This window comes from Apteryx rowi, unplaced genomic scaffold (assembly GCF_003343035.1).
Source record: "Apteryx rowi isolate R43461 unplaced genomic scaffold, aptRow1 scaffold_91, whole genome shotgun sequence".
Taxonomy (NCBI): domain Eukaryota; kingdom Metazoa; phylum Chordata; class Aves; order Apterygiformes; family Apterygidae; genus Apteryx; species Apteryx rowi.
The window spans coordinates 2,072,142-2,098,427 of record NW_020451216.1 but is presented as its reverse complement, the minus strand read 5'-3'; the positions used below and the strand labels follow the sequence as shown (position 1 = coordinate 2,098,427).

The following is a 26,286-nucleotide window of genomic DNA, read 5'->3' as shown; positions in this document are numbered from 1 at the left end:
GTTCCACTTATCAGTATTCTTATCTTGGATAAGAATTACTGTATCCGACTTCAACAAGTCATTATCATCTGTTCCCAGATACTCCACCAGTCTCATTTTGTTTCTCTTATATATGACATCTGAAAGCACAGACCCCGCTGGAATCTTGCCTGTGAAGCTATTGGAGTGTRCAGGCTGCTCCTTGAGGAAAAAAGATAGCCGTTGAGGTCCGATTCACAAAGCCTTCCCATTATTCACGCTTAGGTTGGCAACAACTTGATGTCATGACTAAGGTGGAGGTTGCTTTACAGTCCAGTAGATCCAGCGTATTCATTTGCCCTCGGTCCAGCAGGAGGAGATCATCTACCATCGAATTCAGTGCGGTTCCAATACCATTCTTGGCTCTTGGAAATTGGAAGACTTCAGTCAATACCAGGCTTGTTTCGCAGCTGCATCTTCTGTGACACTGAAAAGCACTTTATTTTAAAGGTGCTAGTGAATGTTGCCAGCAGTATAAATTAGGGAGTTTAACAGAACTGTTTGAAAGAAAATCGATTGATAGTTTCAGTTTAAATCAAGTCACCATTTTTAAAAGTTGAAATGATTTTCCTTATATTTTTCAGTGCCTTCTTTGGACTGTTGTGATTCATCAGTTGGAGCTCAGATTATTTCAAAATCAAAAGAACTAGGTAAAAATGTAAATGCTTAATCTTTGATAATTTAGCGTATTTTAAGGGTATATTTTTACATGAGAGAAAAATTACTTTTTCTATGATTTTGTAACACACAGCAGTAACTGTCTTTCAGTTATCACAGCATGCTTTTCATTTTTTTTCYTGTTTTCTCTTCTTTCTTTTCTGTTGCTTGCCATACCTGCACTATAATAATTACCTTAAATTATGCTATGATCCTGCAAAGACTTCCTTGCTTGCATTAGTACTGGCAGAGAAAACATTGTGGGGCTGAGTCAAGCATGTATACAAGTGTTTACAGGCTCGAGCTGTAGGAGGATGACACAACTTTTCTGTATTTTAGCCTAGTTTGTGCTAGGGAATTTATAATCTTGACAAACCTTCTCAGAAGTCATTTGTTATAATGATAGTACCTAAAAGCTTCCACCGTGTCAGGATAGCTTCCATCATGTCAGGATAGCTTCCACCATGTCAGGATTTTGTTCCATTTGATACTGTACAAGTGTATTCTGAAAGAAGGTTGTCCCCTCAAATATTCAATCTGAAAAAGAGTATACAATCTTTAAAAATATATATATGTTCTTTTTTAATGGCACATAAGAAAATTGATGTTGTGAACAATTATGTTCCATAATTCCAGTTCCAAGAACCAGCTGTGTTTTGGAGTGCGAGATGTTACATAAGAAAATATTTTTGGTTAAAGGGAACAAATGGTATGATGTTTGTGTGTTTTCAAAAGTATGTTATTGAGTCATTATTTAATTAGCCCCCAAAAGAGAAGCATCATTGCAGCCTCTTCGTTATTTGGTAACTCCTTGAAAGTCACCAAACTCGTGCTTGCTGAGCACCAGAACAGATGACTGGACAACAGCGCCTTTCTCCATGGCAAATCAAGGAATGTTAAAGACGAGTTTATTGGTAGACTCAGTCGTCACGTAACAGCTTGAGGGAGAAGCGGTCTTGCAGGTCTTGGGACACTTGGGTTCTGAGCAAGATTTCCTATTCAGTCTTGAGCAGCTCACTTGACCTATCCTGTTTTTTTGTCTGTAGAGAGRATAACTTACCTGTCCCACCAAGAGTTGTGGGAGGCTAAAGTTGGTTAATAATGTGAAGCTACAGTGCTAAGGACTGTATAAGCTGTATAAGGACCTGGACTGATAAGCAACAGGGACCTAAACTAAGACTTGCAGAGTTTATATGAATGTCAGGTATACAGGGATRCCCTGCAGGACATCAGTTACCATAATCAAATTATTCTTTTAATGAGTTCTTGATGTAAGGTGTTTTGTAGCAATATACTCCCTTGTTCCTGGATTTGACTTCAGAGTCTAAATTATAAAGCTTTAACTGTAACATGTAAGACAGTGTTGGATATTTCTGTGTTATTTATACTGAGTTCTTCACTCATGAATCAGTTTCCAYACATGCGATTAACAACTCTTTAAAGTACAATTCATAAAAATCTAAGACTTGTAAATCAAAGAGTTTTATATTGCTGTTACGATTSATTTAACTTTTATAGACCCACCGAAGACATACACACAGGATGGAGTCTGCTTGACAGAATCCGGCATGTCTCAGTTACAGAGCCTAACTGTTACAGTACCTAGAAGAAAACGGACGAAACCAAAGCTTAAATTGAAGATTATAAACCAGAACAGTGTGGCTGTGCTTCAGACACCCCCAGATGCCCAGTCAGAACACTCAAGAGATGGAGAGATGGATGACAGTAGAGGTAGTGCTCTACTTTTGGCATGTTTTCTTATATCTTGGAGTGTTGCAGTAGGTACATGTATTGCACACATTCCTGAGAGTTTGTATTATATTGATACTCACATGCTCTGTACTAAATGTTTGGTGAGAATTACAATAATCACGACTTGTCATTGCCCGTTTCAGGGCTTTTCTGGTTGTGTCATCCATCCCATATGAAACTTGCCTCTCTGAGGCTGGCAACACTGGAAGTACGCGTGGCCTTTTGGCCTAATTCTTGGGTTACCCGTGACAAATATTGTGCGCTCACTGAGTACAAGTGTGTTTTCAGACTCTCAAGTTTAATGCAAACACTGTTTGAAAGTGGTACCATTGGGCTCAATAAAGCAACCTGTAGATCGCTGTAGACCCAATATTTAAAACTAAGGGGAAAGTGAAGTAATAAGCCCTCTGGGGGAGYGTTGGGTTTTTTGCTGAAAGAGGTTGGCTGACCTGAGAGTCTGAGGGGGAAAAATACTTCATTTTATTTCACTAGCCAAAAAAAATGTTTTGTTTGACCTCATCTCCAAAGCAGAATTCAAGACAGAGTTTAAGTTTGGAAGTGACTTCTGGGCTGTTGCTCTAGTTGAAATGGATGACGTGATACCCAGAGCCCTCACAAAGGGGCTCAGTTTCCAGGGTAGGGTGTCAGCTCATTGCGGAGGGGAGTAACAGTGTTTGCGTTGCTTCTGGGGCTGACAAGAGGGATGAAGGGGTCTGGGCTAATACCTGTCCCCTACCCAATCACCCCACCTGGGTGCAGCGGTGAGACTGCAGTCTGTTGTAGCAGCACTTGGGCGAGCTCCTTCCGCCCCACGTCTGGACCTGGAGCAAATGTCCACGTGTCCTTGGGGCCAGCAGCACGTTCCTCGCCTGCTTCCCCCACAGCTAAGGCAGGCAGAGTGGCCACAGCCAGAGGGGCTGAGGCTTAGAGGTGAGAGTGCGAGAAGACCGAGTAGGAGCAGCCAGCCTCTTTGTACCTTAAATCARCGCTCTTCTATGCTAGACACCGTAGCCAGCGTGGTGCAATACCATTCTGCTGTCCTCTCTTATCCTGAGAAGTATTTTGGTAGCAGAGGTGCTAATCCWTGGCCCGAGGAAAGGCTTACTCAACCAGCAGGTGTGAAAGTCATTACATTAGTCATGCAGGTGTCTGTTACAAGTGGAGCACAGGAACTGCGCCTCCCCACAATCTAAAGTGCTCTCTGTTTATGCAACATTGCCTTGTTGTTAATCAGATTAAATGTCATAAGAAGCTTTTTTTAGATACAGAGAGTGTACTTGAGATAACTGGGTAGTTTAACCATCAGCGCAGTTTCCATGTTAGCTTGTTGATACAAGTATCGTTCCTGTTGTTTGATTAGCACATTCTTACTTGCCTTCTGCTGTTGACTAGAAGWGTATTTTTTTTTAATAGATTCCCTTTATTTGTTTAAAACCTTTAAAACAGTGAAGTAGTTGGTTTTCTTTTGTTCCCTTCAGGAGTCGTAGGATTTGGTAGATTACCGTTACGCAGACTCTTGCATTTCACCCTGTTATGCCTTTATTTAGTCCATCRGTTGGGTTGTTGAAAGCAAAAAAGCCTTTGATTTTGATTTTAAGACATCAAGATAGAGAATTAACCACTTCCCTTGTTGTTCTTTTTTTGTGGTTAATCTTTATTTTTACAAACGTGTACCTATTTCCTATTTAACTTGATCTAATTTCATCTTTTACCCAGTGGCTTTTATAGGTATGCCTTTTCACCTAGATAACGAGATACATAAATGCAATAACAAAGTATGAATGGGAGAGCCAAGGCTTGTACAGTATTTCTTTAATTTCAGTTCCGATCATCATCTATTGCTTTTTTTTTTTTTTTTCCCCCTCTGGGATATGCACATGTTGCACAGATTATCTTTTCATGCATTGGGAGTCAGGGCACGTTCATTTATTTGACTGTAACTGCATGGCCCATGCATGGTAGGTTGACTGTGTTTCCTGGGGGCTCCAGACGCACCACGTGTGCTCTGCAGAGAGCCTGCTCTCTGAATATCTGAAATTTTTGTATGGGCATCAGGCTCAATAAAGCTATACCGCTGCTTTGATTGGGACAACATAGTAATTTCAGGCAAACGCGAGAAGTCCTTAGTTCTACTCCAGAAATTCCAGAAAAAAGAAGGATGATGGATTTGAGAAATCTAGCTTCACGGTAATCCTGTTACCATCTCACCCATATTTCATCAGGTGTTCCAGATAAAAATTCACTTGAAAATTCAGCTTGCTTTAGGAGCTTCAGCTTCAGTGGACTTAATGTGGGTCTTCTGCTACTATTTGTAGAGTATTTATGAAGAAATGGGAGCAACTGTTGTGAAGTTTAGCCTTGTGCTTACTGCTGTGCCACGTAGGAACACTTCAGCACTCGAGCAGGTTTCTTTTCTGCCGGGAGGGGACTTGTTACAAAGRAGGGTCGCCCGGGCTCTGCTCAGCCCAGGCGTTCAGGAGAAGCTGCCTTTGCTGGTCCAGCAGAAGCATTGCTAGAGCTCCGGAAAGTCTCGATCAATGAGAAAGTCTGGTCAGCAGCCCGGCCTTGGAAAGCAAGAAGGGTTGTAGTTCTGCCCCAGTACAAGTGGTTTGAAAGAGGCYGGTTGTGTCTGTCCTAGAAGTATAAGCGGAGTACGAGGCATGTTTCATAAACAGCCTTTCTGGCTCTTTCTTACAGAAGTGCTTTTAGACTGTRTAGAATTATATGCCTAAATACAAGACAGAGAATCTGTTCCAGTCCCTGAATTCCAGTATCTTTTTGGGGACTAGAGTATATTTAACAATTTTCAAAAACTTAGAGTAGAATGAAGATGTAATGTTATTATTGTGTTGACATTTTGGGGATATCAAAAACAATAATTCGGTCTCTCTTCAGCACCAAAGGCTTTTACAATCCCATCATACTTCACGTCTGTTTTCTACCCTGCTTTTCCACAGAATATGAACTCAAAATTACAGTCCTCATCTTCAAGGTTGACTAATTCCTTTGGGCTGAATTTTCTACTACATAAGTAAAACTCCTCAGCATAGATAAGTCAGCTTTCAGTCAGTCACAAGGGTTCAGCTCAAGAACCCTCCAAACTATGAGTCATTATATATTACCTTCCAAGTGCAGGCTGTATTTTTTCAATCTGTATTCTTAGTGCAAACAAACCCTACTAAACAAAAGTTCGGGGGAGAGGGTAAACAAAGTATACCTTATGTGGCAGATTGTAGCCATATACCTTGATGTATTGCTGGGAATTGTTCAGACACTCGGATAATGCAATGGCGTAGGACTCTGAAAGGAATGCGAAAAAAAATCTCAGATTCGTGTATATGAGACCATAACGTTTATTCTCAGTTTTGGGGTAGACATCCTAATTGCACAGGAAATGTGTGCGTATACTTGGTCTGTGTATATAGATAGAGCGGGTTTCTCAAAAGGGTCTGAAGGGCACAGGTATCTTACCAGCTTTTGAAAAACCTGACATTCTTAATCAGTTTCTCATAAATCACTCACATGTAGGAAACTTGGAAAACTGTCTTCCTTCCCTGTTCCAGTTGAGTTTATAATTGCCTCTTTTCTCCAGAAGGTGATCTTATGGACTGTGATGGAAAATCAGATTCCAGCCCAGAACGGGAAGCTGTGGATGATGATACCAAAGCAGCAGAAGGAGCTGATGGGATTAAAAAAAGAAAGCGAAAACCATACAGACCTGGTAGGATACATAATTTATATGGTTGTGGGTCACTTGTTTGCTTTCACAATTTTTTTCTATATAATTAATAGAATATTAGAAAGAGTATGGAAGTAATTCTGAAGTGTTTCATTCTTAATTGTTGATTTTAGAATTTTTTCCTGTTTGATTAAAAATATTGTTTAGTCCTTTTATCAAAATACAGTTCCCAAAGGTTGTTGCACAGCAGCAGACCTGTCCTTAATATTCTATCAATTATAAGTTTACAGTTCAAATCTACACCTTGTTACAGATTCTTGATAGGAAAATGTACAGTATTTATGTAATTGCTGGAGGCCAATTGTGTGTGTAAATATATATTGTGCATTTGTGTATATGTGTATAAAAAATCACCAGTAATACATTATATTGCATAAAAATGATTACACAGATATTGTGTAGGCAGGATCAGAACTTGAGAGAACTTCTTTGCAGTTATCTTACCTGTTTTCTGAAATACTTGATATGAGTAATTTCTTAAATAATTGCAGGTGACTTCTGGCAGTGGATTTTGATGAATTCAGTTATTGGATGAATTCATTTGCTTTAATTTATTAGTGTAGTCAGCTCTTAATTATCTTGACTGTGGATTAACTGTAGGTTCTGGATGCAGAAACACTTGAGCTCTCTCCAAGCAGAAGAAGCTAGAGGTACCTAGGTGACTTTCTAGGAAGTAGCTCCAGTTCATTAGGGCTAATAATGAACTCCAGATAAAAAGCTCTCTTTAGACACAACTTGCCTTTTTGAAGAGCCCCTCGGTATGTCTCAGAGTATCTGTATTATGTGTTGGTTTTGTTTCTCATTATGCAGCCTCCCAGTACTGTGGGTAGGTTGACTGTAGTCTTTGCAGTCACAAATACTGTTTTGGCTACTCGTTTCCATCCTTCTTGCTGTGGTGGGCCACATCATCCGATTATGAAGATAGTAGGGGAGGGGAAGCGAGAAAATGAGATGGTTAAGGAGAAGGAAAGGGGTAGAGCAAAGCAGGGAAAGGAGGTAAGAGTTAAAATGCGATCCCATTTCTCTTGCTTCTCTATCAGCAGCTAAACAGATCTCTACCACCTTTTCCCCAGCCTGTATTTCCCATGACGCTGAGGAAGGGCCCTGTCTCAGCAGGCRATAGCCGTGTGTGTGTTGCCTTGCCTGTATGGTAGTACAAACCCACATCAGTTAATAGAGATTTTCTGCTCCTCCACAAGTAATATGTCCCTAGGCCATTTATTTCTACTGGCAGATCCTCAAGGGAAGAAGGCTTCATTTGCTCAGGAGTGGTTTTGGATCATGAGCTGAGCAGCCATCTGTTTTCTGCAGCYAGCTATTCCCCTGAAAAATTAAACAAACCTGAGTCTGATATATGTACATACACACACCAATCGTAAAGGGTCAGGAGCACTGCAGTCAATCTGTAGTGGAGGATTCTGGAGTTTCAGGCAATGTAATGTTGGCTAATTTCCTATTTTGTTTTGTGATACTTCCTTCTCTAATGCCATCAGTTGAAGTGGTGCGCTCACTACACCAATCTGTAGGGCTTTCATGATCCTTTAAGGTTCTTCAGTAGGTTTCATTTGGTAGATTGACTTTTAATATTAGCAATTCATCAGTGTGCCCTGGGAGGGAAAAACAGTCATCTGAAAGTTGCCAGGTTTGGTGGTTTAAACTTCTTGTGGATGTATTACAGCCCTAAAATTCTGATACTTTTTGATAATTACACCTACACCTACTGAGATACTAAATTACGAAATGCTTTGTAAGTCTCTGAATGAAAACTGAAGCATATCAAATTCATTCTTAGACCTCGACAGATGCAGTTGTCCTCTTTGATTTCAGAATAATCTTGGCTCCCATTCTTACCATGAAACATAGTCTTAATCAATATGCTTGATTTTTGCTTCCTTGTTAGGTATTGGTGGATTTATGGTACGTCAGAGAAGTCGTACAGGGCAGGGGAAAACTAAAAGATCTCTCTCCAGGAAAGATTCTTCTGGCTCTGTTTCTGAGCAGTTGCCTGGCAGAGATGAAGGTAAGTTCAGAAAGGTATTTTTAAGTGTTTGCTCATGCTTAATGCAGTAAAAATAATGGAAATCATAACTATATAATTCTATCTGGACATGTATTACAAAGGAAAAAGGTTTTATTGATTGCCATGATGACTTTATTAGTTCAGCTGAAAATGTTCATTCATATGCATGTATAATTGTAGTAGAGTCATGATTTACAATGAAATTGAAACAATAAATTTCAGGCTATTGTGGGAGAGAAACCGTGTGGATTATAAGGCCTACTGTATTGTGTCAGGGCTCTGTTGAGCCTAGCTTTGACCAGTAGAAGACAGAAAAAAGCGTAAGAAATCGGGCAAGATTAGAGCAGTCCTTTTTCTCACATACCTTCCTCCTGATGCAGTCCTGATACAGAGTTGTCTTCTGGACCATGTTCTGTGGGAGAATTTGTAGACATATGTGTGTTCCACAAATGTGTCTGATCTTTTTATGAATCTTTTTAACCTCTGTGAATCCTCTGTTAGTGACTTCAGTGTTATATTTATTGCTGGGGGAAGAAATAATTCCTTTAGTTTGTTTTAAACTTGACATTTGAGAGTTTCATAGGGTTCCCCCAAAGTTTCTATTATGAAAGATTATGAAAAATCATTCAGCATTCATTTATAACACACAGGCATTTTCTAGGCTTGTGCCATATGCCCCGTCAGTCATCTTTTTTCCCAGGGCTGAAGAGCGCTACTCTGTTTGTTCTCTCTTTTTGTAGAAGAGCCATTTCATGTCTCTGATACTGTAAATAATGAGTGGATTGGGCACTGAACAAGAGGTCGGGGTTTGTTTGTGGGCCTGGCTCTGTTGCTAGCTATGTGTGATTAGACTAATTCGTTTCACCCATCTGGGTTTATCCGCACTATTTAATGTAGACAACACTGAGACGTATCTAAGGTGAGAGGCGGAATATGTGTAGCGCAGAGTCTGTTTCCTGTGTAGTTAGCAGAAAGAAGCATCTGCTTCTACAGGGTGCCTGAGAGCAATTCAGAAATCTCCGACCTTTAATTTTTCCCGTTATTCTCTCTTGTCTGTTTAGATTTTAACTTCTTTAGAGCCAGAACTGTCTCTTGCTATTTATTTGTACAGGTGATGGAGACATGATCTTTACTACAGCGTCCAGGCAGTGTCAAAAACTAAGAGCTGGATTTCATTCTTGCTGCATGTGTAAAACTGCTTTAGGAAGACAACATATGTTTCTGTTATCAGTGCAACCCAGTATTGTGGCTGGGTCCCCTATTCAGAAATAGCACTTGCTTCTGTTTAATATTAGTGTTACAGATATATTTTTCTGCTTTGTAAATATTATTTCATGGTATACTAAATTGTTTCAGCTAGAATTGAAAATTTTGCTGTTAGGCTTTTGACTTAATAAAGAGGGATCTGCTCCTTTAAGTTAAAAAAACTGTTAACAAGTTAATTCCTCGTTCTGGATAACAGTATAATGCGTATTGTTAAAAAGCAATATTCTTAAACAAGTATTCTTCAGTTAAACAGTTTGAGCTTCCTTTTTTGCTCGTGCACAATTGTTTGTTAAAAAAAAAAAAAAAACTCAGAAAATCTCCGTAGGTTTTAAATCAGCCCAGCTTGCAGAGAGCCTGCTCCTCAGCTGCCAGCGCTGGTCAGCTTGCAGGGCGCTTTGCAGCCCTGTCCTGTTTCGCTCTCCTTCCCTGCCAGAGCAGTGCAAGGGCTGCCGTGCTGGTGGCGAGCTCGGTTCTGCTCCCCCTCCTCTGAACACACGACAGGAGATCACTAGTGCAAAGCATACCACGTTTCGCTGCCTAATAGTAGCGTTTATAAAATAACTTCTCAGGGTCACTAGTTAGCTTTGGCAAGACAGAGGTGGAGGTCTTCCGAAGTTTTACTCTTACCTGCAGTGTTTTCACTGGTCTGTCGAAATAAAGTATTGAATGATTGCTTAGCCTACTGTGGTGCTTTGTCCRTTAGAAGAGCCGCTGTGCTACTTTGGAATATGATGGCTGGATAAATGTTTAATTTTTCTTGAGGGGCTTCTTTTAGGTGCGAGATTCTTCTGGACTCTTTTCTGGCCTGTTCATCATTTATGCAACAATCACTTCTCAGCTTAAAAAAATCTTTTTTTTTTTTACTTTTAATTTGAGAAAAATTATTCTATAAACTGAAAGCAGATGAGTATGTAACTCAACAGTGTTGATGCTGGAGGTACTACTTCAGTAGAATTGTCTTTTAAGTATCTGGTTGTGTGGCACATATCACTCTCARATTAATACCAAATTCTTAGGTTGGCTTGGAGATATAAAAGCTAAAGGTCTGTCTACAGCCAATGAGATATCTAGAGCCAATGAAGTACGACAAGATAGTGATGTGACTAGTATCACATACGGTATTTTCGACTTCCGAGTCCAAATGATCAGGTGACAGTTCAAAGCTGGGTAGATAAAAGCAGCCTTTATAGTATATCTAGAGTGATGCTGAAACTCATGCACCCAGATAGGTATGAAGCTGCCTTAGGCATGCTACCACTGTACCTCTAGAGCAAGAAACAGAGTATTTCATATATTTGTTACTTTTCTAGGTTGGACAGAACAGCTGCCAGACACTCCAGTTGAGGAGTCTGCCCCAGCTTCGGAAAGCACTGAGAAAATAAAAAAGCGTTACAGAAAAAAGAAAAATAAACTTGAAGAAACCTTTCCTGCCTACTTACAGGTAAAGCTATTGGTATACACTAGCTGCAAAAACATTTAAAAATTAATCTTTATTTGTGTTAATTCATAGTGCATTTAAACCGTAAATGTTTCTTTCCTGATTCCCAATTTATCATTCAGATGAAATGACTTTTGTGTGAGGAATGTTCATAAGTTTATATAGGAAACAGTGTATTATATGAAATCCCAAATCCTCTGATGTTATTTCTCAGTGTATAGGCCTCTACTTGCTCTGAAAAAGAAAGCCTGTCTGTTTTTTTTCTCTCAAAACTGACACATGACGTTTTCAACTTGTCTACTTGTGCACTGCCCTAAACTGTGCAAGAAGTCTTAGCCAGATCATGTTATTTTCTCTAGAGATTGTAATTAAAAAAAAAAAAAAATACAGAGAGCGCAATTTGATGTGGGAGACAGTTTTCCTGCAGATTTGTGTTCTTGTACTCCCTGCACCTCCCCACCGCTATGATCTCTGCTCTTCTGCCCCATTACGTCTGTGATATCCCCAGCAGGTAAGGGGTAGCACTTGCTGATGGGGATAATGACCAGTATATTAATGTGGATTCACCAGCTTACCTGCCTTCAACTGGATTATAAACCAGCCAGTTTACATCTCTCTCACTGAGAACACTATTTCTCTCACTCTTCTCAGACACGTTTTTTCACAAAAACCTTGTAAATATCTTGTAGATATTTACCCAGTTCCATGACATAGACTATACTGGGATCAAAAGTTAGCAAAGAATTGACAGAGAGACAGAAGAATCTCTGTCTAAAAATAACTGGTATTTGATAAGTGGGGAAATGATCTAGAAAGAAAATACTCGAGCAAGATTTCCTTTGTATTATTAAGAATAAATATTTTTCCTTAATGCACACTTTATTCATGTAAAACATAAAATAGTTATTTGATTCCTTCTTCATTAATGTAGGAATAACTGATAATAAAATGTATTTATAACTCCATTTTTAGCTATTGTATCCTAAATCAAGATTTTTAAAGACTAAGTGAAAACAGAAAAAAATATATAATGCAAAAAATTGGCTTGAAAATCTGCTAGGCTGTTGTCAAATTACTTACTACTCAGCTTTAGGTGAATGGTAGCTGTTATGCAATATTAAATTTAAATATGTAATTTAAAGRATATTAAAGTAAGCTAAGCTGGTTTAGGTGTTTTTTTCTTCATCAGGATGATTTTGTGCTAACCAAAATGTAGCGTGTGGTAATTCTAGAACTCAGACTTCAGTGTACTTGCATGTTTTCCATAAACTTATGTGGCCTTGATCAAGTTGCTCAGTAGTATTCCCCTTATTCAGCTCTCAGTTTTGTGTGAGGAGAAATACTTAAACTCTTGAAAAGCCGTAGGATATATATGCATGTAATATAGGTACAAGGTCTATGCTGTGTATATGTAAGATGACTGTAGTTTTTCCTATATAATTTAAGGTGTGGATTTAATAATAAAATAATAATAGCATAACTACCTCAGGTAAGTTGTATCCACCATATTTACCCCTTGTGCCCTGGAAAAGATAGTGCCATACTGAAATGAGTGTGGGACTGAGACTGTATTTTTATATTTTTAGTTAATCGTTAACATTTTTTTTTCCTAACTTTGCCATTTACATAAATTTTTCAATAGCTAGTGTTTTTTCTACATTGAATCACTTTGTTTTCATTACAGGAAGCTTTCTTCGGAAAAGATCTACTAGACACCAGTAGACAAAATAAGATGAGCCTAGATAATTTACCTGAAGAATCGCTTCCACTTTCATGTAAAACAAATCTGACCACCAGTTTCCTGGATCCTTCTTCTGACCCCCTTCTTAGCTCAACCTCCACTCCAGCTCAAGCGAAACTGGGCGCTCAAGGTATACAAAGCTAAAGTTAGTGATAATTCAGTAGCTTGATTTTGTTGTTGTAAGTGAGGCTTTTCCACTCTTGCCTCTCAATGTCTAACCCATACATTTTCTAACATTCTGTATAATATTGACTGTTCTTGTAAGGTTAAATTACATTGATAATCAGTGATACCYAGCTCCAGGTCTTTAGCTGTTTCAGAAAGATTGGATGGCACAGCAGTTGGCACGCAATGCAAATCTGAAACTCCTCGATTGTAATTTCCGTGTCTACAAAATTCATGAAAATGGGCTAAAGGGTCAAACCTSTCCAAGAATAAGAACAATAAATCCGTTATAATAGGAGACGAAAAGAAACTAATGAAAAATATGCTTTCAGTAGTCTGTTGAATATTAATTTATCAATGGATACCATCCAACTTTTACATTCTTTAAGGTTTTACATTATTTTAGGTTGCCAGGCTCCTCACGATTTTTGGTTCAGCATGTCCTTTCRGAACATGAGTGCCCTTTCAAGGTACAGTTTGTAGCCCCCAGGCAATCTTCTGCTTTCACTTTGTATTGCAAAAGTCTACTGGAGATACTGCTGAGAGATTTGCAAACAGCCAGAGGGTTGTAAAGTGCTGCTGAAAGGGCAGCTTCGCACAAAGGAGCAATTAAAAACAAAAGCCTGACTCTTGCCTCCAAGTTATTTTTTTTTTTTCCTCAGTGTCTTGTAGTATGTGCTATGTAGTTAGAGGTGTCTTAACCTTCTATATTTCTTTAAAAACTGTTGTTATTTTTTGTTGTGTATATAGTTACTTTGTGAATCRTGTTTTGAATGATCCTCACAACTTTTTCCATCTAGCAAACACTTACACACATTGGTGTAGCTTTTCAATGTCCAGAGAGTCTTCTCAAGAGAGAAGCTCGCTTATTTGTAATCGTTATTCAGTGAAAATCTACTAAATGAAGAGCAAGAGGCTGCATTATAATTAAACATTGATTGTTATACAGGTGAAATTGTGAGTAATAGAGACTGCAAAGGTTAACATCCCCGTAGGGGAAAGCGCTGCAAATGGAGTCTTTCAAGGTCTGTACTTTGTATGTTCAAACACTGCAGGAAGATGCATTCATATGAACATTTTTTTCCTCTYCAGCATTCTCTGAAGCCAGAGAGGTTTAAATATTCTATATAAAAAAACATGCAGTTATACACTTCTTGCTGGTAGACATACCTGTTCTTATTGTTAACATGACCTGTCTTCTGTTTCATTACTATGTTTGCATTTATAAAGCATCAGATACATAAACGTAGTGCCTTCAAAATAGGAGCCAGAAAACAGGTTTTGGCTGCTTCTGGTGTCACTGAATGCCTTAGTATTATATTTTTAGACATATGCTAATCAAGTGGATGGGACTTGGGAGAACTATTCCTCCAGAGCACTTTGGTCACATTGAGACAGTTTTTTCTAACTTTTTTGAGCTCTGGCGACCCTGATGTATAGAGCAGATAGCTGGAGAGCATGGGAATTTTAAAACCAAAAGACCTCTTCTTTATGAATAAGCAAAGCTGTGAAACTTCATAATTTCTTCTTCTTTTCATTCTGAAATAAATTATAAAGAGATAGTTATTAAAAGAAAATTACTGCAACTGGTTTAGCAAATAACCTAGTGTCCTTCCCATTTTATGTGTGAGAGACTCAAATGACAGTGATTTCTGGCCGTAGGAGTGTTCTCAATAAATGTGTCTCCACCGTTCAGACTCGGACCCGAGCCGCGACCTGTCCAGCCAGAGCTGTTTGTTAGGGCTGAGGGTGCCAGCGGCTGAAGTCATCGGCCAGGGTCTATCAGCTCCAGTGCATGTTTTTCTTAACTCTTTACTGTGACTATGCGAGAGACAATTATTTCCACAGTAGCTTCCTGGTGTCTGAGAGCACAGATCCATTTTGRGTTATGGAAACACTGGTACATTCACTAGCTCTTGAGCTAGTAACAGTTACATCTTCCCTTCTGGCTAGCGTTGCAGAGAAGCTTGTGGTGAGAACAGCGCCTGAGAGCACCTGCGATATTTTTGGTTCTTGTTTTGATACAGACCCGGCTTTGGAGCAGGAACGGTACTGACTGGTTTGTTCGATGCACCAGGAGGTCGTAAGACCATGTTGGTGTTACTGCCTGTGTTATTTTCCTCCAGTGCTGTTTGTTGCAAGGGTTGCTAACTCCCGTGAGAATCCATGCTTAAGTGGACAGGTCTTTTCTGCAAGGAAGATACTCTTCTCTTGGAAACTCCAGTTGTTTCATCCCAAGATGAAGGGTTAGATACACTTGTTCATCTTCCAAAGAGCTCTCCCATATCTTAAGGGGAAGCTCCTCTCTCTGCTTTGCTTTTCGGCATGTACATAGGACCAGTAGGGAATGAAACAAATGGTACGTTCAGTCCTCTACTGATGAACTGGCAAGGCGTTTCAGCGGCACCCTCACTGCCTGTTGAGTCTTAGAGCTCCGTTAGGGGTAGCTGAGGCTTCTGCCAGGCAAGATTGCAGTGGTGACAGTGATGCACAGAGCCAGCCAAAAGACAGGTTTTTGAGTCATTTGTTCACTGTTAATTACTAGTAACTGGGATTGAAGTGGGCTTTAGGCTCTCAGTACTGATTTCTGTCAACTTTCAGTTATAAGACCCATCTTGTTTTCCCATGATTTTATAATATTAGTGGCACAACGTTGCAGCATATTCTACATAGGACCAAAGCTTAAAATCATTTAAAAGCGAAGGCTAGAGGAGAGCGCAGAGGCGTGCTGCCTGGGGGCGCGGGGCCCCAGCTCCCCCGAGTCTCCCCAGCCGGCAATGCTCAAGGGGTCGATTATCAAGTGTCATAAACTCGATGGTCCGAGGACTGGCTGTGGCTCTCCTTAGCTTCTTGGCCTGGATGTTGCGCGTGAAAAAGAGGCCRGCTGGCAAGGCCATGTTCTGTGAGGGCTCTGAAACGCATGCAACAGCTTAAATTCAGTATATTTTTTCCATTGTGCTCTATGAGAGATCCAGCATCGTGAACAAGTTATTTTCCTTTTTGCTTTGCATTAGCTTTTAGCACTGTGCTGCAAGAGTCAGGCGGTCCTGAGCTGTTTGCTTGGCACCACATGTCCAGCTAGTGACTCTGATCTAAAGCAGCTGCCTGAAGCGACTTAGTTAATTCCAAGATAATATTTAGCACCTATTGAATTAAAACTGGCAAAAAAAAAGAAGAAAAATGTAAAAATATGCTTTAGAATAAGGGTCTTATGTGAGACTTGCAGATCATAGTCCAGCCCTCTGCTATCACTACAACTCAGTCTTTTCATAGACTTAACAAGCTCCGTGTAAAAAGCCATTAGCTTTCTCCCAACCTACTCATCTCCTCGAAGGCCAGTACAGAATCTGATTGCTCTGATAGTTAGGAGCCTCTTAATTTGCAGCCTAAATTTATTCGTGACCAGTTTATAACTACAGGTAGTAAACTGTTCGGTTACATCTTTTCACCTAAGCCCTTTCTCGCTGCTTAATGTATTTACATTCAAATTAGACGTTGAATTATTAGGGACTGGGCCGAAGCACATTCCTGAGGGCTGCGGAGGAAAACACTGTGACAGAGGAAGAAGTGACGGGGGAATTAAAGGCTGCTCATTCGCTCTTGGTGTTCCCTTCATAAGTTTTCTTCCCACCAGCTCTTTACGGACCTTCAGGTTGGATTTCAGAAAAGTTAAAGGACACCTAAAGTCAACCCTTTGCCTGCCGGTCAATGGAAGTCATTAACACCACCTTGTGGTGCCCGGTGTTAGCTACCGACTGCCTGCCGTAATGACGGTGCTAGAGCCAGGTGGCCAGGAGGAAAATACACGTCTCAAAGGCAGAGCTGAGTTCTGTTTACAGCCTGAGATTTCATAGCCCTTTCTCCCAGGTACACACACAAAATATCTATACCCACAAGTGGTGTGGGTTTTTTTTTTTTTTTTAGTATTTTAAAATACTAATATTCATAGGAGCCCTGTTTTTGATATACCTGTAAATGGACTAGTCTGCAGTGACACGCTGACTCACCTAGCGAACATAAAACAATTAATTAGGATGGTATCATTTTATATATATGTTCTATATATTATTTTATATGTATATTACAAAGGAAAAAATGAAGGATAAAAACAGTAAAGTGAAGGAAATCTATTAARTCCTGCTCATTTTGGCTTGGTAGAAGGTAAAAGGGCTGTCTCTGAMAGACAGGAGAAAGAACTTTAAAATCATTGTCAAGTTTAGCAGATTGGAAGGCAGCCTCATGATACAAAGAAATTCCTGGCTCCAGGCCTCTAAATTAGCCTGAATTAAGCTAGAAATACTTTCCTGGTGCAGCTGGGCTGTAACAGTGAGAAAGATAGCCATTTATCTATGAAATGTGTTGTCCTTTGACTTTCTGGTYGTTTTTTAGTCTGCCCATATTTGTTTTCCACATCATGTACTGTATGATTTGTATTAATCCCTTTTCTTGGTTTAATTGCATATTTTTCCATCTCTTTGTATTTAATTGTTCTTTCATTGAGTTTTCATGTAGTCATGATAGTCTGCAGTTTTTCTGAAAAGACTTTTCTAAACTTTTATTTGTCAAAATAATTTTCTTCAAATGCTGCGTGTCTGCAATAGTCCTAAAAATCAGTTACTAAAACCAGATGAGTCATTGAGATGAGAAAAACTTCCAACAACCCCAAAGTTTCTCTCTAATGAATAGGATGTCAAGAAGATAATCACATGCAAAATTTATTATTCAATATTCAATAATTTATTGCTAGGACTGGGCTAGTTTTTCCTAGATTACAGACACACATGACATTTCTACCTCTGGGTATTCTCATTTCTTCATGATTTTTTTCTGAYCTTAAAAACAGCATCTCCAATTTCCATTTACTTACTACTTCTTACTGTTATATTTTACTTTCATATCAGGGTATGTTTTATTTAACTGGTTGCTCCATGTGCTTACGAAAGGTAGTGTTGGTAAGAGAAGTAGTACCCTGATAGCTTTCTTATTTTTAAGTACAGCCTACTGATTTACTGTGAGCAGTAAATCCTTCCTTTACAAAGGGTATTTATTGACTTTTATATTTGTAGGCCTTTGTTTCTTAGAGCTTGCGAGTTCTCACTAGCTGTTGGAGTTTTTTCCTGAAATCATCCATTCCTTTTTCCTTACAGGTGACTAAGTTACACTTCCACAGTAATTCCTAAGCAAGTTAAAAGTGTGCATGTAGCTGCAGTGGTGACTGGGGAGGGGACGACCGTAGTGCTCATCTCAGCGTCCCTTGCAGCGTACGGCACTCTAGAAGGGCCTACAGCTTGGTAGATCTGTGTTTGAGTTCATAGCTCGAGTTGTAGCAGGTCTCCAGGGTGGTGTATAACATATAAATGCCATGATTGGTTGATTTTATTTGTTGCATTTTAAACAGGTGGCACTGATGACCCCTTAGCTGATCTTTCAGAGGTCTTAAACACTGATGATGATATTCTTGGAATACTTTCTGATGATTTGGTAAAGTCTGGAGATCATTCGGGTATGTATGTTCATAAGGTCTCTCTGGTATTTTTCTTTTTTCTCTTTATTACAGAGGTAGACCTTGTACTAAATCTACAGGTTATGCTCTAGGTGATTTCAGATGTAATTTTCATGTCTTAAGAATACCTTATTTAGAGAGGGATTTTGTTGTCTTCTACAAAAAAGCCCCAACCTTTCCAACATTTTATTTTACTTAGCTCTTTGCTTTGCTGCTTAAGAGAGAATAAAAAATAGCTTCCGTTGTCTATCATACCTGCGTAGCTTTTTCAGCATGCAGCTTTTTCTTTACCTTTTTTTGTTTTCGTGTTATAATCATCCATTTTATCTGGTTTGGGTCCTGTAGGTCTTGATTTATGCACTTTCCAGGTTGAGAGCTCACCCTCCCCATTTGGTAAGAAACTAAACAATGGATGATCCACGGTTAGAAGTAGTCATCTTTCCTAGTGGTCTTAGCTGAAAGAACTGCATGTGTAGAAACTAGTACTCCTTTACTGTGTCACTAATTCATGCTCTCATTTCCCACTCTTTTTGTGTTGTTTGAGTCTAACACAACTTACAAAGTCTTGCACTCTGCACTTTAAACAGAGTACTCCATCAAGTTTGGCTTATGGTTTTTAAAAGCCTTCCTGAGTTTTTGTGTGTTTCATGATACAAAACCATGCATTTTCTTGCTGTCACTATTATTTTTAATATTACTTATAGTGGTAGTGTGTAGCATTTATAGTAGTGGTATCTTTTGTAAATTAAAAGCATTTTAACAATGTGAATATATTAAAGCATGGATAAAGCAGCCAACATCAATCTTTTTGTTACCACTGGATGATGGTTCATCACTTTATGTTAAGCACAGGTTGACAAGTAGAATGGCATGTTTCATTATTTTAAAGTTGGTTTTATTTGGTATTTAATATTGAAATATCTTTTAAATACTAAAGTCTATAGGGCTTTTTCAAAGATATTTCACTTTCGAGAGGTTTATTGACTTGTAAAGGATGTCATAAAATTTATATAATGTTTCCTCAGTATCCACAAATCACTTTGTCTAGTGTAACCTAGAATATTCAGCAGTCGTTTCTGAGATGGAAATTGCTATTGCTGTTTGATATTGGGTACACATTAACAACACTTCAGTAGATATTTAATATAAAGGGTATCTGGGTAAAACTAAGGTMTATCAGGATGAAACAAATTGACTACTGGCGTGATGGTTTTTGAAATGTGAAAAAGAGGTATAGTGGAACTGTATACTGAAAACTATATACTTGAAAACATCTCGTACCTCAATTCAGTAGTCTTAGTTCAACAAATTTTTCCCATTCTTCCAGTTTCGTTTCATTAAATTAGCGTTCATTAAACAATACAGCAAACTGGGAGGTAAATAGGTTTACTTTTTCTAATGAATGTCTTACTTTGCCTTACCTTCGAAATTTTAGAAAGTCTTGGTTTAGTTGACAGCTCAGCTCTAGCAAAAAGAAAAAAATTGAAATGATGTTATGCTTTTTATTCTGTATCAGTAGGTTTTACTATTTATGTCTCACTAACTATTCTTTCCTCCTTCAGCTGGACTGGATATTGGTCCCATCTCTGATGATCCTTCTTCTCTGCCTCAGCCAARTGTCAGCCAGAGTTCACGACCGTTGAGTGAAGAACAACTAGATGGAATCCTCAGCCCAGAACTAGACAAAATGGTCACAGATGGTAATTTGTTTGTCATTCATCTTGGTCTTCTAGAAAACTTAAGTAGACACCTCCTTTCTTTTGTTCTCAAATTACTRCCTGTGTATTGTAACATACCTATTTGCATTTGGTTACGGAATTAATTTTATTGCATTTTTTGATAATTGTTCATTCTGTGTTATTTTTACTTTGCCCAGGTGCTATTCTTGGCAAATTGTACAAAATTCCAGGTATGTGTGCTGATCTTTGTTGCCTTTTATAAAATGTGGTTTATGAACAAGGCCAGCCAACTCACGCATAGCACTTTTGCAGAGCTAGGAGGAAAGGATGTTGAAGACTTGTTCACAGCTGTATTGAGTCCAGCAACCACACAGCCAGCTCCTTTGCCACAGCCTCCGCCTCCACCACAACTTATGTCTTTGCACACTCAGGGTATGTTTCTTTCTTAATTTAAGAAATGACAGCCTGGTCAAGGAAGTTGCACRTCTTTTAATAAGGATATGAAAGTAGGATGAACCTTACTTTCTGTCTTTGCTAATTATGGAATATTCATGTAAATATTGCTAGTAGAAAGGGACAATTATTTTACATTTTTATGACATACTGGAGCTGTTATTTGAGGTGACACTTTCAYATTCTGGAAATTTGTCTGTGATAAAGTGTGTGCTTTCTTTTGACATTACTCTTTTGTTACCTCTGAGTACCTCCTGCAGGGTAAGGAAAGACTCTGTATGACAGTGATTTGCTGAGTCTTAATTTCCTTTAAGAGTTAAGTTTAATGTGTTGATTAGTCCTATTCAAATAACAGAGAGGAGAGGCTAAATAATTTTGAAATATATCTGGAAGATTGTCCCTTATTCTCTTTCTTACTACTAAAATTTTCATGACCCATCCATCTCATGAGTTGTTGCCTTTATATTGGAAGCGAGGAGTAGACTGAGTGTATTTGTTGTTATCAGTAGAGTGTGTTTAGGAGTATGTATAAGCATAAGTAAATGCACKCTTTCCTCACCAGACATTACCTCTGCTCAGTTTTCCCTGAGCTAATGTAAAGAGTTCCTATTCTGTTATACTAGTAGTACAGAACCTGGTATGTACATTGATTTCACCAGTTTTTTAAATAAAAAAAAAATTGATTGGATGTATTTCCATAATAATGAAAGACTTCAAAAAGCCCTAGACGTGAGGGAGTTTAAAGCAAATAATGAGGTGATTTAAAACAGAGGATGATAGAGATATCATTGCCCGTTTCCCATTTATTTGGGTACTTGCAGATAACTTCAGCATTTGAGCTCTGTAAGATTGTTTAAGTTTCTCCCTGTGGGAACTGTCACAATTACTAAGTTTTAGGTTTATAATTTGGTTCAGTTACTGTGTAATGATCCACATGTTTCTAGGAGATAAACACTTCAGTAATGGGGAAGCTTGCATCAAGTTTCAGCAATTGCAATAAAATGAATGCTCTCTATTCTCATACAGACACGTGATTCTACAGCACAAATCAGAGGCCTGACTCTCCAGCCTGTTTCTTTGCCAAGTCTTCACGGTTACCATATACCATCTATTTACCAGTTATAATAAAGCATATTCTCTTAAATTGTAATTAAGTTATTTTCATCCAGACAGAACCTTCTACCTAGTGAATGTAACCTGTAGGTCGGAAAACAGTCACCTAAAGCACGAGGGAATTATAGTGTTTTCCTATAAATACATCAAATTCCTGAATTACTTTTATGCTTTTAGGAAAATATTGGGAGCACAATTATAATCTTGCTTAAGTGACAGAGATTCAAAGGTCAGTGTTAATTCTGTGTAGGAACATCTGCAAAGACCATCTGCTGGAGTAGATCTGCCTGTGTCACATTTGCCTAATATTTTAATCAAATAAAATTTTCTGCCCTAATATTGCTAGGCTGGACATTTAATTACAAGGCTGATGCTCATTTGACTAGATTTATCTATTTCATTGGTTACAGATTATGGAATTAGTAGATAATGAGGCTTACTTTGGTGCATTGCTGTCTCAGAAGAGGAAATTTTTAATTCAGGTGGTTAATGATAATTCTGCAAGGACAGAAAGCAGCCATCTCCATGCTTGTTGCTTGGCAGCATAGATTTTTCTTTTCTTTGTGTAGCACTGGATCTGGATATAACAAATATGACACAACAATTAGTCTTTAAAAATACACCTCAATATMAAGTGTGGTACTGTAGCATGGGCTAGTGGGAAAATTTTGAGAATCCATTAAAAAAAAACTTATTTGCCAGACATGAAAAAAATCTTTGCAGGGATGTGATGCAATAGAAGAGAATCTCTTAAATCTGTAGGGAAGCAAAGTAAATTGGTTTCAAATCTTATCCAAAAATTTAAGGTTAGTATTATAAAATATTAAAGCAGTTATTTTATCATTAGATGAGATCTCTCTTCTTCACTGACTTCACTTCACGTTTCTACCTAAATCTCAAAAGCTCTCACCCTTTAAAACAATAATTTCTTCTTTTTAGGAGAGAATGCATTTTCAAGAGTACCGCTAATGAATGGTCTGATTGGTCCTAACCCCCATCTCCCTCATACAGCGTTGACTCCTGGAGGTGGACTAGGCACTTTCTCTCCCATAACACAGCAACCGTATACTGATACCAGGTGAGTCAAGCCGGGGAGTCAAAAATATCCATTGTTTAGCATTTATCACTTGGGGGTTGTTGTTGTTGTTATTAATATTGTGGTATTATTAGTATTTTAAATATTTAGTTCTTGACGGCCAATACAAAAACCTCTGTGTTCTTACAGTCTGTTGACTCCTGAAATAGGAAGCAGAATAATTACTTTGCTAATTCTTTATTGAGAGAAATCTGTCTATAAAAAGAACTCTTCTCTGATTTGTCAGGGATAAGAATCCAGCATTCAATCCAATGGTAAGTGATCCAAACAGTTCATGGACACCATCAGCTCCGCCTTTGGAAGGTGAAGGCGATACAATGTCCAATGCTCAAAGAAGCACTCTTAAGTGGGAAAAAGAAGAAGCTTTGGGTGAAATGGCAACAGTAGCGCCTGTTCTCTACACAAATATCAACTTTCCTAACCTAAAGGAAGAATTCCCAGGTGAGCAAGTGATTTACTGAATGGATTCAAATGTTCTGTAGCAAGTTATGCATCTTTATTTGAAAGAAGTAATATAAAATAGACTTATCAAAGTCTTGTATATAAACACTTTTTTGGTTGCAGACTGGGCTACAAGAGTGAAGCAGATTGCTAAACTGTGGAGAAAAGCAAGCTCACAGGAAAGGGCTCCATATGTGGTAAGAACAACTACCACCTGCATTCTCATGCTTTCAGACAAAATACATTTCATCTGTAGGATTTTCATTGGGTTTTTAAAATACATTAAGTTCTGGAGTTACTGAAAGGTCACTGTCTGTAAGAATGCCTTTGTAATTTAACTTCAAACTCCAAATACTTTTACCTGTTTGCTTTTCAGCCTTGAAATAGACTATACTAATGTTGTTATGCAATCTAAAGACCTCAGCTAAGATGAGAACACTTACAGTTCCCACTGCTTCTTTGCTACATTTGATTCATGCTTCAAGTCTCATTTGCTCTGGCTCTTTCTGCACAGGATCTCACCAACTACTTCCGAAGGATAATAACAAAAGATGATGACCTTCTTCATCTGCCCCTCTTATCATTCTCCTTTCCCCATTAAGGATGCTGAAGTTTTTCACCCGTTGAACTAACCATCCCAGAGGCCTCAATACCCACATCCTACTTCCCCCATTTTCCTTTACACCTGTGGTCTTGCCTTATGGGTTCCCTTAAGTACTTTCTTCTCTCTCTACTCTCACAGTGCAAACGTATTTTGACATCTTCCATGTTGTGGGGAGCCTGAGGGACTCCCAGTTTCCCCTCTAAAGCATTCTCCTTCTTCACATCCGAGTCAACAGAGCACACATATTTGTCATAGCTGTCTCAAACTTGGCCGTTGATTCCATTCTGTAGAACTTCTCTGATCCAACTTGTGACCCTTGTGCTCTACTGAAACTCTTCTTGTTAAAGATTGTCCACAGGCAGATCTCAGAACCAGTAATAGTTTTGTTCTTTTTGAACTTCACAGCCAATATTGGCAAATGGACTTTTCTTTAATTTCCTGTTATTCTTTCCTGGTACTTCTCTTTCCTCTGTTTCTTCACAAGAGCAACTGGATGATCATTCTCATTCTCAGTTTGTAGATTTCTGTGGATTTCTATGTTTTGTCTTCAGTCTCCTTTTCTTCCCCCTACATTTTTCTAATCTAGTCTCATTAGCAAAGAAATTTGACTCCCAGGTATGTTGATAACTGAGAGCTTAACAATACCAACATCATCTACTGTCTGAATTAAAAACTCCCATTACTTCTATGACAACTTTAGGAGGATAAATTAGTACCCCAAATTCAGTATGGGAAGAGGAGACTCAAACCACAGAGTTCCTGATCTCTCTGAACCCCTTTGCACTTGAAACAGTCCTTCCTATTGTTTTCTTTTTATCATCAAGGCAACATCATTATTCTGCTTATTATTCAAGCCTGTAACTTTAGCACCATGTTCGGTTGGTGATTCCTTCTATATAGTGTTTGCAAGTTACTGTCCGCTTAAATGCATAGATTTTTATCTAGGCATTTATCACTTTACAATTATTTCTCTTACTGAATTTATCTCTTTCACTGCTCTTAACAAATAGTAGTCTTATTCTCCTGATGGATATCCAAAAAGTAGCTGCAAAAATTATTTCCTTCATGTTTGGGAGGGGTGGAGGGCACACGCATGTACTCACACAAGTATATACATCGTGAGAAGCAGTTATGTCCTCACRGAAGTTGCCATCCATGTATTCTTACCATTCAGCTGTTGCCAGTGTGCCTAGCGTTTTGCATACAAGAAGCTGCTGCAGTACCTGCCTTGAGGAGCTTTCACTCTAGGAGAATAAGTAAAGGCTACATTAGAAATGAAATTCAGAGGAGATTTCTTACGCTTTTACTGTAGGTTTTTTAATTTTCTTAGTATAAGCAATCCCATCACTTTAAGGGGGGGAATGACATTAATTCTTCTGCTGCTGTGACATTGCTGCTCTCGTCCACGTCGCTGTTTCTGTTTGTTTTATGGGAAGGGAGTTGGGGGGTTAAACCTTTTCTGCTAAGCAGCCCTCATTTGAGAGCTGCAAATAAAATTGTTAAAAAGCAGATGTGAGGGTTTGATTCCAAAAAGGAACAGCATCCCAGATTGGTGGCAAAATAGACTCTTTGAAGCTTCCATTAGATGTTTTAAAGTGTCAGTATGCTTTTAAATGCCTCATTGAAGAGGAATTGCTGTTGTTCAGTCCAATTTTTCTTGATCCGTAAGTCCATATTCTATGCTTGTACTGCTAACTTAACACAGACTGAGATCTATAGAGGCTATTTAATGGAGTAGACTGTATTTTTCTTGTCACTGAAGTTCTCCACATTTGTGGCCTTTATTGATCCAAACATCATCAGTCATCTTCTTGTCTTAGATTTCAGACCACACCAATATGTGATTTGAAAGGTAAACTGGTGGATACATGCTTTCTTGGCACAGTACTGTACCTGAACAGAGGCTCCTAATACCACTGTTAATAACCCCTCAGATTTTTCTGTGTACTTCAGTTTAAACACAGCATTTCTATAGAGATGAAGTCGTTTCAGTTTGAAGTTCCCTGCAGAAGTACAATAACTTGTATTTCACAAGCGTGTGTATGATTAAATCAGGCTGCATGAATAATTTGGCTGTAGATTTTGTAGGAATAATAGGCGCAGTGCTTACGCTTACCAAAAGAAAACAAGGCAAACTACATGTTTTTATCTTTTCCCAGCAAAAAGCCAGAGATAATAGAGCTGCTTTGCGCATCAATAAAGTACAGATGTCAAATGACTCCATGAAAAGGCAACAGCAACAGGATAGCATTGATCCTAGCTCTCGTATCGACTCCGACCTCTTTAAAGATCCATTAAAACAGAGGGAATCGGAACATGAGCAGGAATGGAAATTCAGACAGGTGTGTTGCATTTAGGGTATTTCATTATTTTTATTGCTGCTTTTTATTGCATTGTTGGAATCTTTTTTCTGTTGTAATAAAATCAGCTTTAATCTTTCTTTGTAAGAGTATAAATTCAGGTGTTCTGCATAGGACAAATATAGAGGCTGTTGGAAGAAAAGCTGTATGCGAATGTTAGAAAACTTTGTTTTAAAACTTTGATTCTGAACACTTACCTATTACAGAAATGCATTGTTCTTTCTCTGTATGACCAACTATT

General features: G+C 38.6%; 1 protein-coding gene across 15 annotated transcripts in view; it reads left to right on the top strand.

Annotated features, from left to right (window-relative positions):
* The window catches only part of KMT2C (lysine methyltransferase 2C), a 205,097-nt gene that overhangs the window by 142,869 nt on the left and 35,942 nt on the right, over positions 1-26,286 (top strand). For 10 of the 15 annotated variants that reach the window (XR_003257810.1, XM_026091593.1, XM_026091603.1 and 7 more), the window contains 15 exons: positions 603-668; positions 2,194-2,406; positions 6,020-6,148; positions 8,067-8,186; positions 10,763-10,893; positions 12,575-12,761; positions 18,195-18,299; positions 18,645-18,692; positions 19,862-19,999; positions 20,176-20,208; positions 20,291-20,410; positions 22,484-22,622; positions 22,867-23,081; positions 23,205-23,278; positions 25,845-26,027. Coding sequence is in view for 14 of the 15 variants with exons in the window: in XM_026091593.1 (XP_025947378.1) it covers positions 603-668; positions 2,194-2,406; positions 6,020-6,148; positions 8,067-8,186; positions 10,763-10,893; positions 12,575-12,761; positions 18,195-18,299; positions 18,645-18,692; positions 19,862-19,999; positions 20,176-20,208; positions 20,291-20,410; positions 22,484-22,622; positions 22,867-23,081; positions 23,205-23,278; positions 25,845-26,027 (1,901 nt within the window). In the remaining variant the exon portion in view is untranslated. The remainder of the gene's footprint in view (positions 1-602; positions 669-2,193; positions 2,407-6,019; positions 6,149-8,066; positions 8,187-10,762; positions 10,894-12,574; positions 12,762-18,194; positions 18,300-18,644; positions 18,693-19,861; positions 20,000-20,175; positions 20,209-20,290; positions 20,411-22,483; positions 22,623-22,866; positions 23,082-23,204; positions 23,279-25,844; positions 26,028-26,286) is intronic. The other 5 variants (XM_026091606.1, XM_026091598.1, XM_026091594.1 and 2 more) reach the window with 4 other exon arrangements.